Source organism: Nerophis lumbriciformis, linkage group LG15, assembly GCF_033978685.3.
Source record: "Nerophis lumbriciformis linkage group LG15, RoL_Nlum_v2.1, whole genome shotgun sequence".
NCBI lineage: Eukaryota > Metazoa > Chordata > Actinopteri > Syngnathiformes > Syngnathidae > Nerophis > Nerophis lumbriciformis.
Window position 1 is genome coordinate 31506210 of NC_084562.2, and position 27308 is coordinate 31533517.

The window sequence follows — 27308 nt, forward strand, 5'->3', positions numbered from 1 at the left end:
AGATAATACGCAAGGACATTAACACATCCGACACATATGTAGGATTAACCGAGGGAGAATTCAAAACCAGATGGAACAATCACAAGGCTTCTTTCAGGAACAAAAACCTGCGAAATACCACAGAACTCAGCAAACACATTTGGGACCTCAAAGACAATAATGTTGAATATTCAATAACATGGCAAATTCTTGCATCCAGCACACCTTACAATAGTGGTAATAAAAGATGCAACCTATGCTTGAAAGAGAAACTGTTTATTATTTACCGTCCAGACCTGTCATCCCTCAACAAGCGCAGCGAAATTGTAACAACATGCCGCCATAGACGGAAACACTTCCTAGGTAACACATGAGCCAATCACCACGCCCCTAGGCCAGCCTGTACCCACCCACTCTGTGCCCTATATAAACCATGGTATGCGAATGCTCCCATTAAAATCTCCTGATGATTGAGGGTACCCCCCCTCATGAAACAGGCCTGTAGAGATGAAATAGTCTTGTGATTTTTTTCCCCACACATACATATATTGCGCTCTACTACGGTATCGAGCACTATTTTTTGGATAACCTTATTAAGACATATATATATATATATATATATATATATATATATATATATATATATATATATATATATATATATATATATGTATATATATATATATATATATATATATATATATATATATATATACAGTTGTGGTCAAAAGTATATATATATATATCATGGACGGGCCAACACATATATGTATATGTATATATATATATATATATATATATATATATATATATATACACATATATATATATATATATATATATCATGGACGGGCCAACACATATATGTATATATATATATATATATATATATATATATAAATATATATATATATATATATATATATATATATATATATATATACATATATATATATCATGGACGGGCCAACACATATATGTATATATATATATATATATATATATATATAAATATATATATATATATATATATATATAATATATATATATATATATATATATATATATATATATATATATATATATATATATATATATATATATATATATATATATATGTGTATATATATATATATATATATATATATATATATATATATATATATATATATATATATATATATATATATATATATATATATATATATATATATGGACCATGTGACCTTTTCAGAGGGGGTAATATGGTTACAGGACTGAATGAAACCCCACAGACATGACTAAACTAAATTAAGGACAAAGTATAGTTGGGATAAAGAGTAACACAAATATATGTAATATATAACATTTAATAAGGATTTAAATTATTAGTTTTAATAATAAATTCAAATTTTAGGGCAACGTCTTTTTTCAGTATTCAAGGGAGTTTAATCCTTTAAAATGTTTTTACTAAATATACAATTTAGTACAATTTAGTACAATTAGTACAACTGCAAATTCTCATTTGCAGTTGGAAATATCCATCCATCCAACCATCCATATTCTACCGCTTGTCCATTTCGGGGTCACGATGCATCGAGGAAAAAAGAGGCAATAGCGTTGAATGATCGCTAGAGGGCAGCAATGCACAACACAATGCTTCGGTGACCGGAAAACAGGGAGAAAGAAGACGTTTTATTTCCGGGTCTCTTTCTCTAGCGTTGCAAACATGGCGACTGAAGGAGATGTGGATTTGGATTTAGAAACTGAAGAAAACTGTACTGGGAAACAAATAGAAAAGCCTCGCAAACATGACAGCGGTGCTGCAGATTTGGAGAGAGTCACCGACTATGCGGAAGAGAAAGAAATTTCCAGTTCCGACTTAGAAACAGTAAGAACAACGCTTGTTGGTATTTCTTTAGTTAACATGAGGCCACTGCTGACTTCATGCTCGCTTTATTTCACCACAAACGCTGAAATGCGCAAATAGCCTTTTAATTACACTACCAAATCTGGATAAACTCGACTTATTCTTCACAACTACAGTCTGTATACAATGCTCCCAGCCCGGCACCACCACGCATTGTCTTCAAATAATACATATTTGATCAAAACCTGTCAACATTTGCATTTGAAATATGAGAAATATTTCGGAAAAATTAGCGAATTATTATTTTTTAATACTGGAGATTAGGAGACTTTAATACTGGACTAAATGATGTGCTTCATAACTTTTACTATTACAATGAATTGATTAACGTGGACCCCGACTTAATAAACAAGTTGAAAAACGTATTGGGGTGTTACCATTTAGTGGTCAATTGTACGGAATATGTACTGTACTGTGCAATCTACTCATAAAGTTCCAATCAATCAATCAAAAAAAAACTGATCCGAGAGGTCAGAATACTTCCTGGTTGGAAGGTAATTTGAAATGCAAAATAATAACGAAAAAATATTGTCATCAATAATAAAATCCCGAATAATAATCACGAATATTCATAATATTAGCACACAAAAAACACAGTGACGCCCACAAGTCAGCAATCGATTTGCAGTTGAAGGTGGGGGGGGGGGGGGTGAACGTGACGTCATCATCTAACTGTAACAAAATGGTCTAATAAAAGGCTACATAGATGTCATAAGGGATGGGCGATAAAGCCCAAATTTGCATGCATTCATTAATTTCCATTTTAATGTTATTTTTCTGGCTTTTTCTTTACATTTTTTCTTTCTCTGTTACAATACACTTACCATTAGAGTTCTGTTGTATGTAGCTGAACTAACACGATGAATAGCTGCCATAAAACAGTACTTATTATCTACATGTACAGAGAGCGTACAACTGGATGAACGTGGACAGAGAGTGTCTATTGTTGTCCTCCATGTATTGCTCCTGCTAAAAGTTGTTCCAGTGGAAGACATTTGGTCTTTAGTCTGCATCAACTATAAAATACTTGTAGCGGCAAAATGCATGCAGCAAGAGTCATCATCTATAACTGTGCTCTGTATTTATGCCATAAACATACTGTATTTTCCGCACCATAAGGCGCCCTGGGTTAAAAGCCGCGCCTTCAATGAACGGCATATTTCAAAACTTTGTCCACCTATAAGCCGCCCCGTGTTGTAAGCCGCATCTAACTGCGCTAAAGGAATGTCAAAAAAACAGTCAGATAGGTCAGTCAAACTTTAACAATATATTAAAAACCAGCGTTCTAACAACTCTGTTCACTCCCAAAATGTACGCAATCACAAACATACGTATATCAACATGGACAGAGCTGCGTGAAAAAAGCCACCCGGCCTCTTCGCGTAAACTTAAACTTACCTTAACCACTCGCTCATCTTTTCTTCATCCATCCCTTCGAGTTAGCTTTTATGATGACGCCGGCTGGAAAGGTCTCTTTTGGCAAGGTCTTCCTTTTGAATATCACCATGGGCGGAAGTTTCTGGCCATTAGCATGGCAAGCTAGAACCACAGTGAAGGATGACTTCTCATTCCCTGTGGTGCGAATATTCACCGTACGTGCTCCCGTTGTATCCACAGTGCGTTCACAGGAATATCAGTTGCTGTGAAATAGTAATCCGTGTGTGGATGGAGAGATTGCGTCTTTTCATGAACCGGATCCCTGACGCTTAGTAGGAGCCATTTTGTGGTCTTTACAGATGTAAACACACAAAGGAAATGAAACGTACGGTGATATCCGCGCGCTTTTTCTTCTTCTACGCGGGCGGGTGGTTGCTTACAGTAGAAGAAGAAGCGCTTCCTGTTCTATGGGGGCGGGTGCTTACCTTGGCGGTTGCTTGCGTAGAAGAAGAAGCGCTTCCTGTTCTACCGGGAAAAAAGATGGCGGCTGTTTACCGAAGTTGCGAGATCGAAACTTTATGAAAATGAATCTTAATATTTATCCATATATAAAGCGCACCGGGTTAAAAGCCGCACTGTCAGCTTTTGAGTAAATTTGTGGTTTTTAGGTGCGGCTAATAGTGCGGAAAATACGGTACATTTACATTTACTATTGCAGTTCAAACAGACGTTGATATTGGTGTTTGTTTGTTTCCAGGCCATGTCAGTGATAGGAGACAGAAGGTCACGAGAACAGAAAGCCAAACAAGAGAGGTACCATCAATGAATTCCTGTCAATCCTTTAGAATTACACTTTTAGTTGTGAAAAATTTATTCAAATGATGTCAAACTTGCTACGAAATGATGTAAGAGAAAATTGTGTTTGATCTTTCAGAGAAAAAGAGTTGGCCAGAGTCACCATCAAGAGAGAAGACGTTGAATTAATTGTAAGTTTGTCTAAAAGACCAAACACACATGATAAGTAATGTCATTTTTATATGTTGATAACCAGTGTTGGGACAAAGTAACGCCGTTAGTTTTGGCGGTAACTAGTAATCTAACGCGTTATTTTTTATATTCAGTAACTCAGTTACCGTTACTACATGATGCGTTACTGCGTTATTTTACGTTATTTTTTAATGTACTATCGGCTAGAAACAGAAGAAGTGTCGTCCTTCTGTCTCACAAGGAAAACAAAAGGCGTGCTTTCCTCGACCGAGGAGCGGAGCGCAGGGGAGACGTTCCTCCAGGGCCTATGTACTTCGGGGCTAACACCCTTCACTTTACCCGGCAGTGGGTCTTTACAGCTCCGGACTCGAGGGTGAATGACGAGGCCGGCGGTTTGTTGCAACTTTGCGACTTTATTGGTGTCTAACACGCAACCATCCACCAAGCTAGAGCACCTGCACGCACTCACTGTTGCGCTCCCTCACCTCTCTCGCCCACTCACTCACTGACGTCACTCACCTCACATGCTGTCATATCTTAAAGGGCCACACACACACACATACACTACTCTCAGAACAACTAACAAGACATCATGGTGAAGCCAGAAGTCGAGTTTCTTAACATGGAGACATTGTCACTACTTTTCTTTTGTCGAGCACAAAGAAAAGAACATTTGAGTTAAATGTACGTTGTGTCTTGGATCAAAGATCCCATCTACTTAAAGTTAAAGTGCCAATGACTGTCACACACACACACACACACTAGGTGTGGTGAAATTATTCTCTGCATTTGACCCATCACCCTTGATCACCCCCTGGGAGGTGAGGGGAGCAGTGAGCAGCAGCAGTAGTGACCGTGCCCGGGAATACTGCCCAAAACAGCAATTCAAATCTGCTGAAACAGCTACATAAATGGTAAATGGGTAATACTTGTATAGCTTTTCTACCTTTTTAAGGAACTCAAAGCGCTTTGACACCATTTCCACATTCACCCATTCACACACACATTCACACACTGATGGAGGGAGCTGCCATGCAAAGCACTAACCAGGACCCATCAGGAGCAAGGGTGAAGTGAAGTGAATTACATTTTATATAGCGCTTTTTCTCAAGTGACTCAAAGCGCTTTACATTGTGAAACCCAATATCTAAGTTACATTTAAAGCAGTGTGGGTGGCACTGGGAGCAGGTGGGTAAAGTGTCTTGCCCAAGGACACAACGGCAGTGACTAGGATGGCAGAAGCAGGGATCAAACCTGCAACCCTCAAGTTGCTGGCACGGCCGCTCTACCAACCGAGCTATACCACCGAAGTGTCTTGCTCAAGGACACAACGGACGTGACTAGGATGGTAGAAGGTGGGGATTGAACCAGCAACCCTCAGATTGCTGGCACGGCCACTCTCCCAACTTCGCCACGCCACATAAGCAACATGCTTTGACGAAGCTAGTAAAGAGAGACACAGACTCCGATGCCACTTCACCTCCACCTAAGGATTTTAACGGAGGGACTGCTAGCCAGGACAACATTGATAGAGCCATTGCAGCGTATGTGCTAGAAGACATGCAGGCTATTTCTACAGTGGAGTCACCCGCTTTCAGGCAGCTAATTAGCATGATACCGGCGTCAAACAACAAATGGCACGGAAAACATGTTCCAAGTACCTGGACAGTGAGTACATAAACATGGAAAGCGAGCTAAAGAAAACACTCCAAACTCTGCCTCTGCTCATCATTGAAGGTACACTCTGTCAATTCTCTTATATACTCTTTCATTCTAGACTTCTAGAGTGTTGGATTATCACATCACTCTAAATGTATAGACTATAAAGTTCACAAACATAAAGAGGGATGCTAGTGGGCCAGGCAATCTTTCCTTATCTCTAAACTAAAACTGGGGAGATGTGTAGTGTGTTCTGGGCTTCACTACAGTGTTGATCTCCTGAATACATGATTTTATTTCACAATTCCTTGAGAGAGAGAAATGCCTGGTTAGGCTTTGTGTATGTCATGTGTGCCTTCCTTGGGTGAAGCCAGCTTTAAAGCTAAGTTGTTATTATGTGGTTTGTTAGTTATGTATGTTATGTTGCAGCTATTTCAAATAGTTTTGTCAATTTGTTGTGGCCTGAAATAAATTGGCCCTTTGAAACATATCTTTGTCTTTGTGTGTTGTATGTAGACCACATTGCTTAGCAGAGTTCAGTCAAGTTGATCAACAGATTGTATTATTGTCCAGTGCAATAACAGTACTGAAATGAAGGCTAAAAGGCCATTAATGGGAGCCTTAAAAAAAGAGAGAGAAAAAAGGAAGTAACTAAATAGTTACTTTTTACAGTAACACATTACTTTTTGGTGTAAGTAACTGAGTTACTTTTGAAATAAAGTAACTAACTAGTTACTGGTTTTCAGTAACTAACCCAACACTGTTGATAACCATACAAAAAATATTTAAAGTCGATACCCCTCGGTCTGCCTGACTGTAGTCGACATAAGCGGTTGTCGACATAACCATTGGTTGCTCATAGGCATGGGTACCTTTCACATTTGAACTGATACGGTACCAATTCCCAGGATGTGTGCAGATTTTCAGTACCGTACTTTTGTTTAAAAAAAAAAAAGGTAATTTGTTTTATAATCTTTTTTTTCTTTTTCATTGTAATATTTAAAACTGAGCTGATTATAACTTAGACTTAGACAAACTTTATTGATCCACAAGGGAAATTGTTCCACACAGTAGCTCAGTTACAAAGGATGGAAAGGGTAATGCACACAAGGGCACACAAAGAGGGCGAAAACAAAATGTATAAAGTAGACTAAAATGTTACCATAGTAGCAGTATAACATACCGTAAATGTAATATTTGTTATATTATACAGTATATAATACATACTGATATATCATTATATTATATTATATTATTACATAATACATACAATACGTATATAACAAATCCCAATGACCATGTACAATATTACAGTCTGTGTAACAGCTGCAGCATAAAATAAAGAGTCGATCCAGCAGAAAATATATATTATAAACCAAGAGAGGTAGCTAACATAGAATTGGTCAGGTAATAGACAGATATCATCTATTGCTGTATGGCGAGTGATTATACAGATTTTTTTTTACAACAACTGTGCTTAGAGCTGTGCGATACAGGAAACAATGATATCATGATGTATGGTGGCCAAAAGACACCCAGAAGTGATGTCCTTTCTCCATAAATTGTGTAAGAAAGATGCACGTTTCGCTAAGCAAAAGAAGCATGGTCAACTCTACTCTAAAAACCAAACAACATTCTAACTTATACAAACCATTAAATCAGTTCTGACCATTTTAAGTTTATTATGAACGCTTTACCCTTTTTGTTGGATATAGGTTGTCCCATCCCAACTATTTAAAGCTGCGAACCTCACACTTCTCTCAGCCAAGTTTCATGGCAGAGTGAGACCTCTTTTTCAACTTGGTTATATATTATCGTTGTGCTGCAGGCTAGTCTTACATCTTTTACAATGTATACTAAATCACTACTGTCGCTGGACAATAAAGCTATATATTGATATTGTTTTAAAACTATATATTGATATTGTTTTATTGTCTAGCCCTAACAGTGCTGTGCAGTTATTATACCTGATTTTTTTACACTTCTGCATTTGCAAGTATTATATCGTAAACTTTGCTTGCAGTCGCAATTCCAAGATGCGTTAGGTAGCAGTAGTGTGTAGGCTATAGAACATGGACACTGTCAGGATGTTGCCACACCGTATGTAAATAAAGCCAACAAAACCGAAGACAAGTTTCTATTTTTTGAGTGGAGATATTAAGATATTACTGTGTGTCACCGTAGTCAAGAAGTAGTCTTTGCCATTAATCTGAATCTAGTCTTATGTTGCACCCTAAAAGTGTTTATACTAGTAAATAGGCCAGGGCGATATAGCCTGAAAATAAAACCTCTATTTATTTTTTTTGTTTGTTTTTTAAATTAGATTTACAATTTTTTCTGATTTTTCCCTTACTTTTTAAAGAAGCCAATGAATACAAAGAGAGAGAATTCAATACGAGTTTTTCTTTTATTTGATCAAAAATGAGTGTACTGCATACACTGCATCGTACTCTTAACAACATTCTAATCTTTATCAAATTGATTCTTTTTACATCGGATATAAATTGGAATTTATAAAACACATTTTTCAAAAAACTCAAAGATAAAACAGATTTTGGCATATACCGTATTTTTCGGACTATAAGTCGCAGTTTTTTTCATAGTTTGGCCGGGCTCCAGTGCGATTTATATGTTTTTTTCCTTCTTCATTATGCATTTTCGGCAGGTGCGACTTATACTCCGAAAAATGCGGTACTTATTATTGTGATGCTTGTTCTTAAATTTTTATAAATATGCATTTCTCAAATAAAGTTTATTCAATGTATAACTTCCTATGGGAGGCAAAACTTTAAAGGTCATTTTGTAAATACAAATGTAGCATTGAGAGGTCTACAGTTTAGTAAGTGGATAAACGCAGGCTTTTCCTCTGTTTGGGCACCACCAACGTTCCCTCTAAGGTGCGCGCCTGCGCAATTGCGCACTGCTCAAGCGTCCTCTGCGCACAGCAAATATATGCCACGCACCAAATCAAACCCATCTGAATTCTAAACAAAAATAAACATATTTATTCTGTATAATTTTGCAATGCAACTCTGAGTGAAAGTGACAACAAGCGGCCCTAACGGTGTTCGTCAACACCGTTCAATTATTGTATCGTCTATCGAGATGCTTCGAGGACGGGAATTATATGGATCACTATTGAGCAAAACTGTTTATATTCGGCCATAACTACACCAAATACATGAGTAAAAAACTTCTATCTCGAAAAACTAGTCATTTTCTGCCGTACAAAGCAGGCCAAAAGCAACTTGTCATCTGTCACCAACACGCATACCACTAAGCCACTGGTGCGTTTAAGGCCACACAAAAAGTCGGACAACTCAAACACCACACAAAGTTACACTCTGACTCCTCAGTCATACATGTGCTTATTCTACTGTCATTTATTATTCATGTTAATTTATTGATATTAATCATGGAATGCTGTTACTAGAGAAAGTTACAGGAATGCACACTTCATCCTATGCTTACATTTCATTGTGCAACATGAGGATGTTTAAGGGGAACCAAATGTGATCTCTGAAAGGGGTACAAATGATTTCCAAAGCAGGACCCCCACCCAGACATATTGTACAATACTAATCCATAGCTTATGAAAAACAACATTTCTTTTATTTTCATTACAAGTGGGCCAAATCACTAATATTACAAAATAATCCTCTCATTTGAGTGTTATTATAAAAGATTGGTTTGAGACAGGTGTGCTGCTGGTATTGCCACGTGTGATGTTGCTCACATGTGCTCCACTGAATGCTCAGGGAGTTTTTGTGTTTGCTCACACACATGAATAATTAGAGGGAACATTGGGCACCACGTCTTTAGCAACCGCTTTAGTGATCGTTTTACACTGTGCTTCTTTCTTACCATACATAGATGTTTTTTAGCGGGAGTTTGTTTATGTTCTTGTTCGCCTTGTAAAGAGTTGCACTTCCCCCACTCGGCTTAATGCTTCGGTTTCAGGTGCTGTAATAAGTTTGTTGTGCTGCCATCTTTTTTTAAACAAAGTACGGAGCGTGCAGTCCTTTGTTTCCATGCCTGTTGCCGCAAAACCAGACCACTGACAACACTTTTCTTTTCTTTGGAGCAACCGTCTCACTCTCGTTTGTTTTAGCATTTGCGATGTCGTGCTATGTGTGTCTGTTTGCTGAAGCAACGGAAGATCCTAGGGCAAAAAAAATATGCCGGCGCAAGAAGAGAAACGTTAAAAAAAATGGATAAACATCAAATGGATTTATCGCCCAGGCCTCGTTTATATTGTCAGTATTGTACTTATTACACACCAGCTGTTTGATTGTAAAGTGCGTCTTAGTTTAATTTTCATTACTAAACTTAGTTGTTGAAATCGCCATGTAAAATTGCTAATGCCAATCAGTAGCATTTATATGGCAAATCCAATGAATATTAACTTTGAGTTTGCACATTTGGAAAAGAGGAGCTTTACTATACTTGAGGCTTTCTATCAGACATGCTTGCTTTGTTGGCGTGGAACATTTCAACATGACTTAAGAGGCAGTTCAACTGAGTCCACTCTGAGTGCTTGTTTCCACCAAGTGGTGCCGAGTCTGCAACGGAATGTGGTACCGTTTGATTTTACGTGAATCGGTACCCGGTTGTAGTGATGGAAGTCGCTTGGTACTCGGTACCTACAACATTCGGTACCATCCCGAGTTGCTCATGTATTTGTGACTTTTGGTCCGGGGGATTGGTTTCCTCCTTGTGCGCTTATTTTTATTTGATATATATGATATATTCATCTTATTCTTCAACAAAGCTTTCTATTATAATTACACTCTGATTATTGCAACTTTCTCCTGCAATTTAATCAAGACAAACGCTTGGAAAGCATTGCAGTTTGTGAAAAGGCTGCAGCAATCTGAAAAATTCGCAAAATCCTCAGGACTGTACAGTAAACTTGATTACTTAATATATTTTTTTAATAAACTTGTAACCATTCACAACTGTTAGATATATATATATGTTATAGATACATTTATTGATTTAATCCTCCAAAAATCTATATTTATAAATACATATGAATTGATTGTAATCAATTAGACTTGAATGAGTGTGTTCCTGACTGAATGACGTCCATGTTGTGATGCAGATGTCAGAGATGGAGATTTCAAGGTTGGCAGCAGAGCGCAGTCTGAGGGAAAACATGGGCAATGTGGTGGACGCGCTCGTGGCGCTGACCAGCTGAGGACACACACACACATACAGGATCACTTCTTAGCAGAATTACAAGCAACCTTTTTCTTTTTTTTTTCAAATAAAAAATATTTCAACAACTATCTCATCTTTGTATTAATGCTCATTTAAATGACTATGGACACATTTATTTTGTGAAAATACACACGTTTAGTTCATTTACAGGTGCATCTCATTTTAAAATATCTGAAAAGTTAATTTCCGTTAAGACAAAAATATACACTGTAAATTCACTACATACAAAGTGAAATAAAAACATTTTCCATAATATATTGTTACCTTTGCCGGGAGGTTATGTAATCGCCAGGGTGTGTCTGTCTGTTAGCAACATAACTAAAGAATTATGGGCAGATTTTAATTGCATTTTTAGGAAATGGGATAAGGAACACGAGATTACATTTTGGAGGTGAGCCGGTACATTTCTACTATGTTATCTTACGAGGCTGAACTTACCTGTGTGTAGGTTAACTGTACCACCTTCACCCACAGAGACAAAAGAGTGGATGATTGACAAGGAGGTTCACTCCTTTGATTTTATACTGCTATAGACTAGCAACATAATTCAAAGGTATGGGCAGATTTCGAAATGAACTTTCAGGAAATGGAATAAAGAACAAGTGATTACATTTTGAGATGACCTGGATCACCATCTTGATTCTGGAATATTTAAAAGGATTCTTTACTATTGGGAATTGGGGCCTGGCTGAGGTTTGCACTCTCAAGAGTGTTTTACTAGTTATTTACTGGGTTTTGCTTGATAATCATTTCAAGGACTCAAAACCCTACAATAGTTCAGTTAGGTGACCAAAAAGAAACTCCCTATTTTAATATATATATTTTTTTACAAATGTATTTATTCATGATTCACCATGAGCATGTACAAATGTCACTTTTAATCCTTTCAAAGATCAAATATAATCAAGCTGAACAAATAGCACTTTCATACCGGTACATTAAAAAAACTAAATCTGAGGAAATTGTGAAAAAATACAAAACATGTTTTAAAATAGGTAATTACATTTTAATCACAACTTTTTTAGTTTAACTGTTGAGATAAAATTGTTTCCCCACAATATTCTAATTTACTGAGCTGCAGCTCCATATTAAGTACAAATGTAAAAAAAAAAAAAAAAGTTCTGTACAACAGACAACACCAACGTGATTGACAGTTTTGAGCATGTTTCATCTGAGACAATTACTCAAAAAAAGGAAGAAAACTATTGGAACTCATATTTAAGGTGGTTTTTCAAACATTTTGACGCAGGTCTTTAACAAGGATCAAAAATATACAACCTGTATCTGTACATTTCCCTACAGGTAAATACACTCCTCACAATCTTATTCACTGAGTTTGATTGATTTGAACCATTCTTTTGCCAGCAAGGATTTGAATATACAACATACATTTCTAATGTTCTTAAACAATATTTATTAAAGGAGGTTCTCTTCTCATTTACACAGGGTGAGACATCTAAATCTTGAAGATGTATATTGTGTAATTATTCTAGAATGGTTTAAATCAATCTACCTGTATAGTTTGTTGTCATGATCAGTGTGTCATTCTGACCAGACCTGCATATAAAGTATTGTCCAGCAGAGAGAGCAAAACACATCTTATGTCTTCTTCCTCTTAACCGTGGGCCTGTCAAACACGTCTCTCACTCCTGCTGCCTTCTGCTTGAAGAATTTGCTGTTCTGAGCGGTCTCCTGAGCCCACGCGGAGTCAAACGACGTGGTGTCCTGGTCCACCAGATGGGTGTATTTGGTTCGCCCAGACCGCCCAAAGTTTTTGACCTATGGAGCAAAAACCCAGAAATGTTTCACTACATATGCTCCAAGTCTGCTACACACATTTACAGGGTTTCTGCAGGCATAAGCAGATCTAATTGAATGATTTTTAACCCTTGGGGAGACCCTGAACTTTTGTGGGTCTTTTTAATGCTTTTTAAGATGACATCATGCTAAATTTGAAAGGTTATGGCCACAGGAGTTGTAAAGGAATTACTCTAAAATGTGCATTGTCATATTCATATGAGACGCAGAGTTGCTTTCGGTCTGCCAACAACTTGTATGTAATAAAAACGATGTTGGTGAGTTGGTAGTGACAAATTAGTCGGGTGGATGTCGTTACAAAAATACTTCAAGTGCGTGCATGAATATTACATCAATTGTCTTTAAGCCCTAAAAAACATTTTTGTTGACAAAAAGGGCATAAAACAAAAAAACTTTTTATCGTTGGATAGATCTGAATTTATATAGAGATGGAAGCGTTGAAAGTTAAAAAAAAAATCTATGACTTACTTTTAAGAATTTTATGGCTGAAAGCCTCTCGGGTCTCCGGGAACTTAAAACAATCACCACATTTAGAGAATCCCAAGGGTTAATGTCTTTTTAATGCAATTTAAAACAAATGTAATGCACATGTCAGACTGCAGATCGTTATCATATACATACACTTGTCTGTAGAGACAAAATTGTAAGAATTTGACGATAATAATTTTGAGCCAAATTAAGCACTAATGTATTCATAACTTATAATAACAATGCAAGTAACCCATTCAAACGCAATAAACATATTTTTCATTGTTGTAATATTTTGTACTATTGTAATGGGAAGGTCAATAACTTCCATCCATTTAATTATCCTAAATAGGTAAACACATTTTAAAATTAAATAGACTCCCTTTTTGTTAGCCAAAATTGCACTTCAATCTCGTGCAGTTTTTCCCACAATTGGAAAAACTAAGTCGAGTGTTTTTTTGTTCCCAATTACAATGTATGATTTTTTTTAAATTCCCTATGGACATCGTATTTAATGCTTTTTAATGCCATTTAAGGTCTTAATGTTTTTCAATGACCAGCGATTAAGAACTGATGGTAGATTTGTCTATTCAAGTAGGCTTTGCATATCATTATGCTCATTTTCCATCTTTACAGTCAACACTTTCCGCACATCACATAAACACTAACTGAAATAATATTTCAAATGGACTAAGTATCATTAGTGTGGTAAAAAAGCCCAAAGAAGATTTGACACTCACCTGCATGACTTTGGGTAAGATGGTTTTGTTGAAGTGATCCTCCAGAGTTGGTGCACTGAAATCTCTCTTGTACACATCTTCCTCTTCATCCTGCAACACAAATCATGTTTACAGTGACTGACCATTGAAGAACCCACAACACTCCTAAATGTTATGGTCCTCATTGTATTTATTGAAACCTGCTTAAGTCAACATCCCGTCAAAAATGTCAAATCTGGCCTTCTGCCTATTCTCCCATCGACTTAAGTACTTTTGTTCCTATGTGCTATAAAGAAGTGCAGTAAATGATAGGCTGTTCAGCTAAAATGATATCAAACGCTTTAAAATGGCGGCCACAACCAGAAAGGCGAGGAAGAAAAAGAAAAACGACTATTCGAATGGATCGGAGAATAACCAAAATGGCAAAGGTTCATTTTGGTTGTTCTCCATGTGCTACAGGTGTGAAGCAGTTATCAGAAACCGGGGTTATGCAACTAAATATTATTTAATGATTCTCAAGAAAGTTGAATATGCAAGCCTTTCTTAGTTTATACAGTACATTTGAGTTTTGTAAAGAAATATGTCAGCGCTGCTATTTTTTTGTTTTATATTTGACTTTCTGTCAAATATTATCAAATTCAATTACTTTTTTCCAATTTTCTGGCTTTGAAATAGAAAGTGCAGTGTCCCCAATGCATTTGTGTTCATTAAAATACAATTTATTTGAAGAATGTTGAGGTTTACTCACCTTTTTAAACACAGTGCTATTATTATGAACATAACTGTATAGTATATGGATATCTTGAATCAGTTCCATTAATTCAAGGATGTCCAAACCTTTCCCACCAAGCGTCGCATACAGAGAGTTTATACACGTACGGGTAGGGCCAGGCAATTCATCAAAAAATAATCAAAACCAACATTTAGAGCTACTAACGGACGTAAAACTGCCATGTAGGTGATTTCAATTTTCTTTCTACTAATACACTATCCTATTCAAATGCACTGTTGGTTGTGTAGTTACATGACAGTGACGTGATGGCTGCCAAAAAAACTAGTAGAAGACGTGGTGACATGACATTGTCCTATCCAGTGGCTACACAGAAGTGTCAAGGAGAAAAACTCAAACACAGAGCTGACAGTACAATGCGAGGCCACTTCCGTGTCAGTTGTCTGGGCGAATTTTGGCTACAGTAAAGATGACGTTGACCGAAAAGTGGAGTAGTAGTTGAGAGGGATAACTGTGCATTTATAGAAATTGGGGTTGAAAGTTCAACTAATTGTGATTTTCTCCAATATCGTCCAACACTATGCATAGGCACCATTTAGGTTCATGAGATGTGCTAAAATCAATCCAGCGTTGGTCAGGGTTTAGATTCATTTTTTTTTTTACGGCCCACTACAAATTAATTTAATCGACACAAATATATTGGGTACTAGCTGTTTTAATGTGATCTGGTGTGCCAGAGAGAGAAAAAACATAGTAGGAGGGATCAGCGACTTTTGCTATACTTAGTAATAATCAGACCTCAAATGAGAGCACAAACCGCGATTCTTAAAAAGCAGCCAATGCAGCTGTGCCCCCATGGCCCCCATTTAGAAGCACTCAGAGACGGATCTGCTCTTTCGTGACATAAAAAACATGAAAAGAAGTGACAGAAGAAAGTTAATTTGTAGTTTCAGAGCCTATTTGTTCACCTTTTCAAGTTTTTAAACCCACTGTTTGCATTGTGTCATTTAACCTCCAGAAGACAAATACATTTTTTGTGGATCATTTTGAAAGGGGAACATTTTATGTCATTCTATGTGGCCCTCTGACTTTGAAAAAAAAGAATTGGATTGCATTTAACATGTTGTAGTGAAAAGAAGTCAAGCGTGGCATGATGTATTTGGGTAGCAACTCACCATGAAGAAGGCTCCTCTGTGGAAGTACTTCTGAAGGAACTTATATTTGCCTTTGGATGCTTTGTTGGTGACAACTTTGCCATTGTTGCGCAGCTCTGCCCTGCGTTCCTCATCTTTCAAATTATGGAATCTGTCGATTTCAGCCTTCTCCTTCTCCATTCTGTACACACAATTCAGCACGATCAGCAGTCTGCTCTTGGAGTGTTTATTCAACAAGACTGGCTAGATTTAATAAAAGTTATCGACAACCATCCATTTTAAGGAATTTGGCTATGATATCAGTTTCTACTCACGCTTCTCGAGCTTCTCTGTCCTTCTTGATTCGTTTCAGTTCACGGATTTTCCAGGATTCATACTCCTCCTCCTCATTCTCACCGTCGGTGTCGAGATCATCCAAAGCGGCGAGGGTGCGACGGTTCTCCTCAAACTCCTTCTTGGCCTCCTCTTCTACTATCTTTAGGGTGTAACGCCGCCGCTCTTCTTGCTGCCTCTTGGCCTCAGCCTCCAGCTCTCTCTGCTTCTGCTGCTCTACTTCTCGCTCTGCTACAGTCACTCTGTCCTTTCTGTGACACAAACAGATTACACCTATCATTTAAACTATAATTTCATACTAATTATGGCTTTATATTTTCCACGATCTTCCTCTGCAGCATTTACTTTCGTCTGAAATTGCATTTTGACACCCTGGTATGTAAATAAAAAGCTGAAGATACGCATTTCTTCACTCTCTTCTTTTCCACTGGCCACTTTGGCATATCAGACAGCCACGAGCGATTGTCCCCACAAGCCCTGGGACCGCACCCCTGGTTAACATATTTCACTGAGAAGGTCAAGTGTTACTACGAAAATGAGTGTCTGGAGAAAGAGGAATAGCTTAACATGCTACACTGTAGGAGGATATGCAAACAAAGGTTGGCAGATCGATACAAATACCCACAGCAGTTGCATTGATATTTTTATAATCAAACATTATTTTTATCGTTTTAGTTGTTTACAAACTCATGAAATAAGTCCATGGACACAGGAGGGCTTTGAGGGCAAAAACCAAATCATTTAAATCACAGCCAATAATAGGAAATAATAGATATTGTAACACCGTCATCATATAGTTGTGATCAAAAGTTCTTTGTGGCTGCTGCTTCTTCAGGTGACAGGTGAGCGCCAATGACAGATATGCCAATATAGAGGCAAGGTGAGGGGGAGGCTTGAGGCCTGGCCCCCAAAATGAAGCCTCTACTACACTTTATGCGATATCCCAATGTCAAACAATAATCCATCATACATTAATAAGACAGCAACATTTTAGTATAGATCACAGATCAATGTCACAGCAAGCACAACTCCAAGGACACCCGCCAACCAAACTGGCACCATCTTGCCCCCCATTTTGAGTCAAAGGACACTAGATCTGCTACATTTTTAAATTATGACCAACTATTGGCTCTGATTTAAATCCTTTGGATTTAGCCCTCTAAGCCCCCTTGTAGCCCATGACTTATTTTCTTAGTTTTTAAACACAACCGATTTTTTGATAGTAAAAAATCATATTTTCCGAAGTATTTTTGTCTGCAGCGGGACGTAAAGCGGGACTCTGTGTCCTTATAGACTGAGCTGCTGTTGACTCATCTTGCTACAACTGCAGGGGTGACACCAGACTAAATGAAATAAAAAATGTTAAGGCTTAGGCATCAGCTGGGTTCTGCTTAAACCAAAACAAAAATGTTGACATTACAGAACTCTTGTGCATTGTAGAAACAGCACTTACTTGCGAATGAAAACGGGTTTGAGTCGTGGCTCTGCTTCATCTTCACTGTCTGTATATTCTTCATATTCAGACTCAGACTCCGACTCCGCCCCAGATTTCCCTTCCTCCTCCACCTCCATGACCTCCATCTCATCAGTCTTGCGTTCTACAGCCCGCTGCCGCATCATTGCTCGTCGCCTCTCAATTTCCTGCACAAACAGCATATTGTTGTCTTGGAACACAGCAATAAAAATACTGTTTTGCACTGAATATAAGACAACCACTCTTTTCCAATGCCCATTCTCTGGAGAAAAAAAATGTGATTAAGTTTTTAATAAAGGTGTAACGATATTGTAAATACCGCGGTATTTCGGTTTCAAAGTCTGCACAATAATACATTGACGCGTGATGGTATCAAACAAAAACTTGGAATGTAGTTTTTTTCAGCACTTTAACATTGATTATAAACGACATCTCTGCGCAGCACGGGGCGCCAAGGTGTGGTCATGGAACGCCGTAAGCAGGAAGTGAAGTGTGTTCGTAATCAATGAGAGGAATTTCTGCAAAGCAATACTTTCTCCAGCGTTTCTAAGGCAACACAGAGCCAGCCGGTCATGTCACACAGCAAGAAAAAATTCTACACGGGGAATATAAGGAAACTGAAAAAATACTTGATAAATCCTTCATCCATCTATCTATTTTTACACCGCTTGTTTCTGTCCATGTCGTGGGCGGGCTGGAGCCTATGAAGCCGCACTCGGGCGAAAGGCAGTGTACACCTTGGTTAAGTCGCCACCTCATAAACTGTCATCCAGAAAAGATCTTTGAAACCAACGAAGCCTAACATCAGTTTGTGAGGTATTTACATTATTAAAAGTGATATTGTTAGTTAAATTTTCTGAGAAACAGCATTTTTCAGATTGATATAAGCATGTCCACTGTGGAGAACACGGCTTGTCAGAAAGACAAAGTGAACATTATTGTTTTACACTGGATGTTTACATTGTTAATTTAAAGTCACTCAACTGTTATTTTTTTTGTCTACAGAGGATGTCCCTGCAATTCTTTGTACTTAAAAAATTATGTTTGTAATAATAAATATGATTGGAACATTTTAGCATTACGTTTGTGTTCAATTACAATAAGTGTGTTTATCCTAAACATTCCTGCCACTTGATTTTACACACTATAACATTTTTAAGCCTTTTTTGGACAAATACCACAAACATATCGAACCATAGCATTAATACCGTGTTAACATTGTACCGTGAGATTTAATACCGTTACATACCTAGTTTTTAATATCACTAAAATTATGTCATATTTCTTAGTTGTTGATGGTTTGATGAGTCCACTTCTTAAAATCGGTATCCTAACTCCTCCTGTTGTCTACCGACTTTGACAAACCTTCAGGGTTTCGATCACACTGGTAATGTGGAACTTTGGTCCAGACCAAAAGTAAAGAAGATTATTTTAGCGCTGGTATTTTTTGTCACCAGACCAAAGGCAGTAAAATTTTATGTATGGCATACAGCAAGAATTAAGTAGGGACAGGGTTGGTAACTCACTGATACCTCGGTTTTTGGTTGTAAGTTGTTCAAAAAGGTTTGAAGAAGACCAAATCGTACGAAAATGGAGCTATTTTAGGAACGGCGTGGCGCAGTGGGAGAGTGGCCGTGCGCAACCCAAGGGTCCCTGGTTCAATCCCCACCTAGTACCAACCTCGTCATGTCCGTTGTGTCCTGAGCAAGACACTTCACCCTTGCTCCTGATGGGTGATGGTTAGCGCCTTGCATGGCAGCTCCCTCCATCAGTGTGTGAATGTGTGTGTGAATGGGTAAATGTGGAAGTAGTGTCAAAGCGCTTTGAGTACCTTGAAGGTAGAAAAGCGCTATACAAGTACAACCCATTTATCATTTATCTTTTTTTTTCCAATAAATAAATCAAAATACTTCGTTTCAAACAATTTAGGGAAAAATCTGTTTTAAGTGCAGGAAAAACAATGTGAAATACACACTACTGATAAAATGGATAAACATTTAACATCACCTTTACTGGCTATAAAGACAGTAATGGGAGAAGGTGAAGTAGGAAGGACCTTCGTAAGTTGCGACGAGTTCTTTATTGAATTGGATTAATAGTGTTTCACACCTTCTTATCAAAGTGCTGGCACTAGCAACTTTCTTTGGCCCCATGGTGGCTTATTTTGCAGTCGTATTACATTTTTTTGTAAACGTACTGACATTAAGTCACCAACGCATGGGATTCTTTGTTTGGTCCCTTGATTATTTATCTAAATATTATCCATTTCAGTTGTCAATTATAAGTATTTCTCCATGTGAAACTAATTATTGTCTACAAAATGTGTTTTATGTTAATATTGTTGGGTGTCTGGAACGGGTTAATTTAATTTACATTATTTCTTTTGGAAAAAATTGTGTCAGTTTTCATACAATTCAGTCTTCTTCAGACCTTTTCAAATGGATTACTCACTAAAGCCTAGGTACCACTGAACTGTATGTACTTATATGTCGGTCAATACGGTATTACAGCAATTACTAACAAATCATCACATGTCATATGAAATTATTATTATCAAAATACAAACCTCATCATCAACTTCTTCCTCCTCCTCTTCTTCTTCGTCCTCACTGCTCTCCTCACGTTGTGGATGCCACGTCCCTTCATCAGAGTCTTCGCTGCTCTCTTCTACAACTTCAGGCTCTACAATCTGTCGATGTCTTGCAAGTCTGAGCAAAGAAGGTAGTAAAGAGGTCACATTTTGATGGAAGCAAAAAAAAAAAAACCACACACAATCAGGGGATACCTCTCCTCCACATCCTCAGAGACACGGTTGAGCAAACGCTTTAAACGTGGGTCAGAAACATCCTCCTCCTCCTCCTGTTCGATCTCAGGCTCAGTTTCTTTTCCTTTCTTTACAAACTGGAAGTCCTCTTCTTCCTCATCTGATGACTCCATCGGTGCATAGTCTGGACGTTTACCTGATACATATCTCTTCACCTTCACCTTCTCCATGGAGAGCTCACCTATTCAATGACACAATTGACAGTAAAAAATCAGCACAATAGATGGCAAAATATTAAATACCAGACAGTGTCCCCCATACATTCATCTAATAAATGTATTTTGTGCTTCTTCATTTTTTAGATTTGAAGTTATCTGCTCACCCTTACTTACAAACACAATATGATGAGGCTATTTTGGAGGCTTGTAGTTACAACTCTAAATGGGCTCCTTACTCTGCATAATCCGGAGCACATTGGCTTGCTTATGGGAAAGTGCTACTCAGTTTGCAAGCGACCGCCAGAAATGAGCTTGTTATCAAACAGAACGACAATTTTATTCACGTACAAACCATGAAATAAACAGGTAAATAACACGCACCAGCAATAAACAACCATTTCATGCGGGTAATAACGACTAGACGCTAACAACAACCACTTGGTTTTTAAAGGGGACCTATTATGCAAAACCAACTTTTCTTACCTATTGGTACATATTTTTGTGTATTTTGGGATCTATATGAACCCTGAAAATTTTAAATCAAGCCATAAAAGCATGGCGGAGATATTTATAAAATAATCTTGCCTACTTCCTCTAAACGAGCCGTTTGGAATTTGCCCCAATACTGACATTTTTCCTAATTGTGACGTCAACGAATATCTCCATTTTTGGTAGAGGTTAACACGTAGTGCTTTGCGCGAGTCTGCCATTGCAGTCAATAAGCTCCTTCTTTTATATCCTCTTATAGTGGGGCAGACTGGCTCGTACTTGGACATGCATCCTCTGCTGTTTCCACTTCTCATACAAATGAACATATAGTTGAAACTTAAATCTGTCAGCAGACTCAATATGGAAGCGCTAAAAACTACAACATCTATGACACAGAGAAGACATTGTCAAAGTGGAGGCACGTAAATAAGACCGCCCACAGAGACGGTCAGTAAGCGGATTGAAAACGGTCTATAAAACAATCTATGACCAATTTTGACCAAAGAGCCACCATTACATGTTATGTGAACCACAAGGAAGTGTTTTGAATCTAGAAAAAAAATCATAATATTACCCATTTATGTCAAGTAACTAACTATTTTGTATAGGCATGCTGGGTACTCCTGTCGTAATGCTACAATATAGTAAGGTAATATATGTGCAATGACATGTATACTGTATTATCGTTAAAATGTATTGCATGTGTAATAGGGATGTCCCGATCCAGGTTTTTGTACTTCCGATCCGATACCGATATTGTTTTTGTACTTCCGATCCGATACCGATACTGACCGATACCGATACTGGCCTATCCGAGCATGTATTAAAGTTTAAAGTTATTTAGCCTACTTGGTTGTCAGAATCATGTTGAAAAGGGTTTTAGTACTCTTGATAACAACTAGCCAGCTGAATTAGGAGAGTTTGAATAATACACAATGGTTGGTAACAAGAAACTGACATGTTTATTCAAGGATAAACACAAAATAGACAAAATTATACATGACAAACAGAAATGGCATCATTGAACTAGGGCTGGGCGATATGGCCTTTTTTTAATATTGCGATATTTTAAGGCCATATTGCGAAACACGATATATATCTCCATATTTTGCCTTAGCCTTGAATGAACACTTGATGCATATAATCACAGCAGTATGATGATTCTATGTGTCTACATTAAAACATTCTTCTTCATACTGCATTAATATATGCTACTTTTAAACTTTCATGCAGAGAAGGAATTCACAACTAAAAAAATCACTATTTTTTTCATACGGTGTTGATCTGGAAATGTTTGCCTCGGCATTTTGATGGTGTGGACGTGTGGCACCGAATGGAGATAAGCGTCTCGACAGACGTTACAATATTTGAACAATGATGACGAAAACTGTTTTCTCTGTCGTGTCCGTGTGTCGAAAATTGTTATGCGCTGATTTTTTTATTTGATTTTGTGCGTGGCATAGATTTGCCATGCGCAGAGGACGTGTGAGCAGTGCGCAATTTATGGCGTCACATTAATGCCAAAAATCCAAGCGCATAAAAACTGTTATCGCGCGCTGATTCTCCACTTTGCGCGCGTGCCGTCTCGGTCTGTGCGCTCTCTGTGTACTCCTGGCATCTCTCCTCGCGCTGTCATGTTTCTTTTTGGCACTTTGGGGGTGGGTATGCTTAGACGGCCCCTCCTTTCTGATTGGCTCTGAGCATTTTTCATATGACCAATCATTCTCCAGCGTAGCAACGTTGTAGCCATCTTACCTCGGACAGCTAGCCTCAATTAAATTACCGTAACTTGCTCGACAAACGGTTTGCCTTGTTACAAATCTTATTACATGTAGATATGACATAGGATGCTGTACCTGTTGAAGTTAAAGTTAAAGTTAAAGTACCAATGATTGTCACACACACACTAGGTGTGGCGAAATTATTCTCTGCATTTGACCCATCACCCTTGATCACCCCCTGGGAGGTGAGGGGAGCAGTGGGCAGCAGCGGTGGCACCCCTTTCGCTTTAAAAAAAATGACTTAATTGTGCAACATAGTTGTGTAGGGTCAGTGTTAGTCAGTTCTCTGATTAATTTAAACTGTTTCAGAATACATTATTAAAAGGCTATTTTTAACATTTTAAAAACAAAATTCAAATATTATTTCATTACTTTTATGGCTGAATCAAAAGAAATTCCATAAATTAGAAAACAAATGTTCAAGAAGAAGTGAAATTATAAAATAATGTTATGGTTGGATGTTATTGCTGGTGGACCAGTTCTGGCTGAAAGATGTGATTATGGTGTTTGTTGTCTTATTATTTATTTGGGTGACATTTTGTATTAGTATGAAATAACCTTCATCAGCGCGCGACATTTTTTATCCACTTCTTCCTCCGTAAATCTTGATACATATTGACGATGACACGCCCTGCTATACTTCTGATTGGCTCTGAGCATTTTTCCCCTGACCAATCAGAAAGAAGGGGCCGTCTAAGCATACCCGCCCCACAAAGTGCCAAAACGAAACATGACAACGCACAGACCGAGACGGCGCGCGCGCAAAAAGGCACCACGAGCGCGCAAAAGGGTGTCGCGCGCGCACGAAGTGGAGAATCAGCGCGCGATAACAGTCCGTTGTGTCCTTGGGCAAGACACTTCACCCCTTGCTCCTGATGGCTGCTGGTTAGCGCCTTGCATGGCAGCTCCCGCCATCAGTGTGTGAATGTGTGTGTGAATGGGTGAATGTGGAAATACTGTCAAAGCGCTTTGAGTACCTTGAAGGTAGAAAAGCGCTACACAAGTATAACCCATTTATCATTTATTTATTTATTTTGCAAGTTTTATCATGTCCAATACAAAAACTTCCAGATTTCATATGATGGCTGGGTCGATTATTTTTATGGCTACAGTTTTATGTATGGAATGTTCTGTTTTTTTCTGTTTTCCATCAGTTTGAGCCGGTGTCCTTTTCTTTTCTTTTTTAAGTGACACAGTTAGTCATATGAAGCCCTCTGGTTCTCCTGCAGATGCCCTCCCACCTCGCCTGTTTAAGGAGGTACTTGCTACTATTGGATCAAGTGTCCTTAACATTATCAATAGTAGCCTCTCTTCTGGAATAGTTCCAGTAGAGTTTAAACATGCAGTGGTACGACCTCTACTTAAAAAACCCAGCCTCGACCCCTCTCTCCTCTCTAACTTCAGACCTATCTCTAATCTTCCATACATTTCCAAAATATTAGAGAAGGTTGTCTACAGTCAGTTGTTGCCCTTCTTAGAGGATAATGCTATCACTGAGCTGTTCCAGTCCGGTTTTAAAGCCCTCCACAGCACAGAGTCAGCGCTTCTAAAAGTTTTTAACGATATCCTCCTGTCCACTGATTCTGGTAAATATGTTGTCCTGGTGCTTTTAGATCTGTCTGCTGCGTTCGACACCGTCGACCACGCCACCTTAATCACTCGTCTTGAGAACTGTGTGGGCATTAAGGGCGCCGCCCTCAACTGGTTCCGGTCGTACCTAACCGACAGGAGTTTTTGTGTAAAAGTAGACAGTTTTATGTCGTCCACAGCTCCTTTACCACATGGGGTCCCCCAGGGCTCAATCCTTGCCCCAATTTTATTTGCGCTTTACCTTCTCCCCCTTGGTTCTATTTTTAGGAAGTACAGTATTGCATTTCATTTTTATGCCGATGATTGCCAGATTTATTTTCCCATGGCACAAAATAACACGGTTCAACGTCTTATTGACTGCCTGCACGACATCAAAGTCTGGCTTTCAGCTAACTTCCTGAGCCTAAATGAAGATAAAACAGAAGTTATGTTGTTCGGTCCAAGTCGCTCTCCCTCCCCCAACGTTGACCTCGGCACTCTGACCCCGTATCTCAGCGACTCTGTCACAAACCTGGGGGTAAAGTTTGACTCAGATTTTAAATTCGAAAAACAAATCAGCAGCGTCGTTCAAAAAAGCTTTTATCAATTACGCCAAATAGCGAAAGTGAAACCGCTTTTATCAAGACATGATCTTGAGAAATTAATCCACGCTTTTATCTCGACTCGTCTTGATTACTGCAATGCCCTGTATGTTGGCATTAGCCAGGCCTTCCTCGCCCGCCTGCAGCTCGTGCAGAACTCTGCTGCTCGTCTGCTAACACAGACCCGCAGACGTGAGCACATCACCCCTATTTTAGCGTCCCTTCACTGGCTCCCTGTGCGTTACCGAATACATTTTAAACTCCTTTTATTTGTTTTTAAATGTCTAAACAACCTGGCGCCAACCTATCTCTCCGACCTCCTTCAGCCTTACTGCCCCACCCGATCCTTAAGATCAGCCGATCAGCTGCTGTTGACGGTCCCTGACACAAGGCTGAAGCTTAGAGGTGACAGAGCTTTCGCCGTTGCTGCTCCCAAGCTCTGGAACGACCTACCCCTGAGTGTTAGACAAGCCTCCTCTCTTCCTGTTTTTAAATCTCTCTTAAAAACATACTTTTATTCCATGGCTTTTAACACTGAGTGATATCCATCCTGCAATGGCGCCCCATAATACACCTGCTGTGATCCTGTTTTTATGTTTTTATGTTTTTATTAATTCTATTTTAATTATTTATTTTTTATCGTGTTCTGTTTGTGTTGTGTTGTGTTTGCTCGGTACTCGTTTTATCTTTTAACCTGCTCATTGTACAGCACTTTGGCTACCCCTGTGGTAAATTTTAAATGTGCTCTATAAATAAAGTTGATTTGATTTGATTTGATGTATTGCACAGCGATTTCATCCAATACTGCAGTGCACATAATGATGCGGATCTTAGATCATTTAAGCCATGGCTAAAGAAAAGGCGACAGCAAGGCACTTGAAAACGACATTTATTATTGACATGACTTTGTGCGAGGCAGACAAACTGACATGTCGATAAAAATAATACATACGGTATTTGTAATGACAATTATTGTAATGAATATAAGTACCAATTACTTAATTAAATAACATACTGACAGATAAATACCATTTTATTTGGGATCTGTAACCTATTGTGGAAGCACCCAGAGGTCCCTGAATCATGTGGGTTGATTAGCCAATATTATAGGACTTGAAAGACTACTAGAATAGGTCAATATTTGTATGAAGTCCATATTTGTAGACGAGGTGGATGCTGATGCTTCGCGAGTGTTAGCGTTAGCTTGCTATGCTAGCACATTTGTAGCTAGCCATTAAACGACTCACCTTTCTCATTCCGGACAGGCACGGCCCCGGCCGTGGACTGTATAGCTGGAAGCTTCATGTTGGCCGAATCGTGGGTCGACATGGCTGCCCGGTAGGAAAAAAATAAATACAAATAAATGTGTATTTCACTGCCGCTAACAATTGTTCGGCCAGGAAAACCCAAAGACCACAAGTGAAGGAGGCAACATGGGCGGAGTCATGATTTTCTTCTTCTTTGGTTTAATGGCGGTTGCAAGCTGTTTTAGTGCATTACCGCCCTTCCAAGATTGTGGATGGTGACTTCATGGCTTACAGACTAAAGTTTGACATTACACCTTATTTCAAATTCCATATTCAAATATATATACACATACACATACATATATAATATATATATATATATATATATAATTTAAATATATATATACATACATTTATACATATATATATATACACATGTATATATGTATATATACATATATACATATTAATGTATATACATATATATATTTATATATACATACATTTATACATATATATATAAATATATATACACGTGTATGTATACATATATATATACATTTATATATACAGGTTAAAGCCAGTAAATTAGAATATTTTGAAAAACTTGATTTATTTCAGTAATTGCATTCAAAAGGTGTAACTTGTACATTATATTTATTCATTGCACACAGACTGATGCATTCAAATGTTTATTTCATTTAATTTTGATGATTTGAAGTGGCAACAAATGAAAATCCAAAATTCCGTGTGTCACAAAATTAGAATATTACTTAAGGCTAATACAAAAAAGGGATTTTTAGAAATG

At 38.0% G+C, this 27308-nt stretch overlaps 2 protein-coding genes across 2 annotated transcripts; one reads left to right on the forward strand and one right to left on the reverse strand.

Annotated features, from left to right (window-relative positions):
* The first annotated feature begins 1650 nt into the window (after positions 1 to 1650).
* On the forward strand, positions 1651 to 11202 carry hypk (huntingtin interacting protein K). Its single transcript, XM_061975413.1, has 4 exons — positions 1651 to 1849; positions 4023 to 4078; positions 4200 to 4251; positions 11016 to 11202. Exons 1-4 carry the CDS (start codon positions 1688 to 1690, stop codon positions 11109 to 11111), a joined length of 366 nt encoding a protein of 121 aa, XP_061831397.1. The 5' UTR covers positions 1651 to 1687; the 3' UTR covers positions 11112 to 11202.
* Positions 11203 to 11982: 780 nt separating this feature from the next.
* mfap1 (microfibril associated protein 1) lies at positions 11983 to 26719 on the reverse strand. The gene is made up of 8 exons (XM_061975033.1): positions 26501 to 26719; positions 20616 to 20835; positions 20397 to 20538; positions 17810 to 17997; positions 16338 to 16607; positions 16045 to 16204; positions 14161 to 14250; positions 11983 to 12913 (listed from the first exon to the last, which is right to left on the reverse strand). Exons 1-8 carry the CDS (start codon positions 26580 to 26582, stop codon positions 12734 to 12736), a joined length of 1332 nt encoding a protein of 443 aa, XP_061831017.1. The 5' UTR covers positions 26583 to 26719; the 3' UTR covers positions 11983 to 12733.
* Positions 26720 to 27308: the final 589 nt, after the last annotated feature.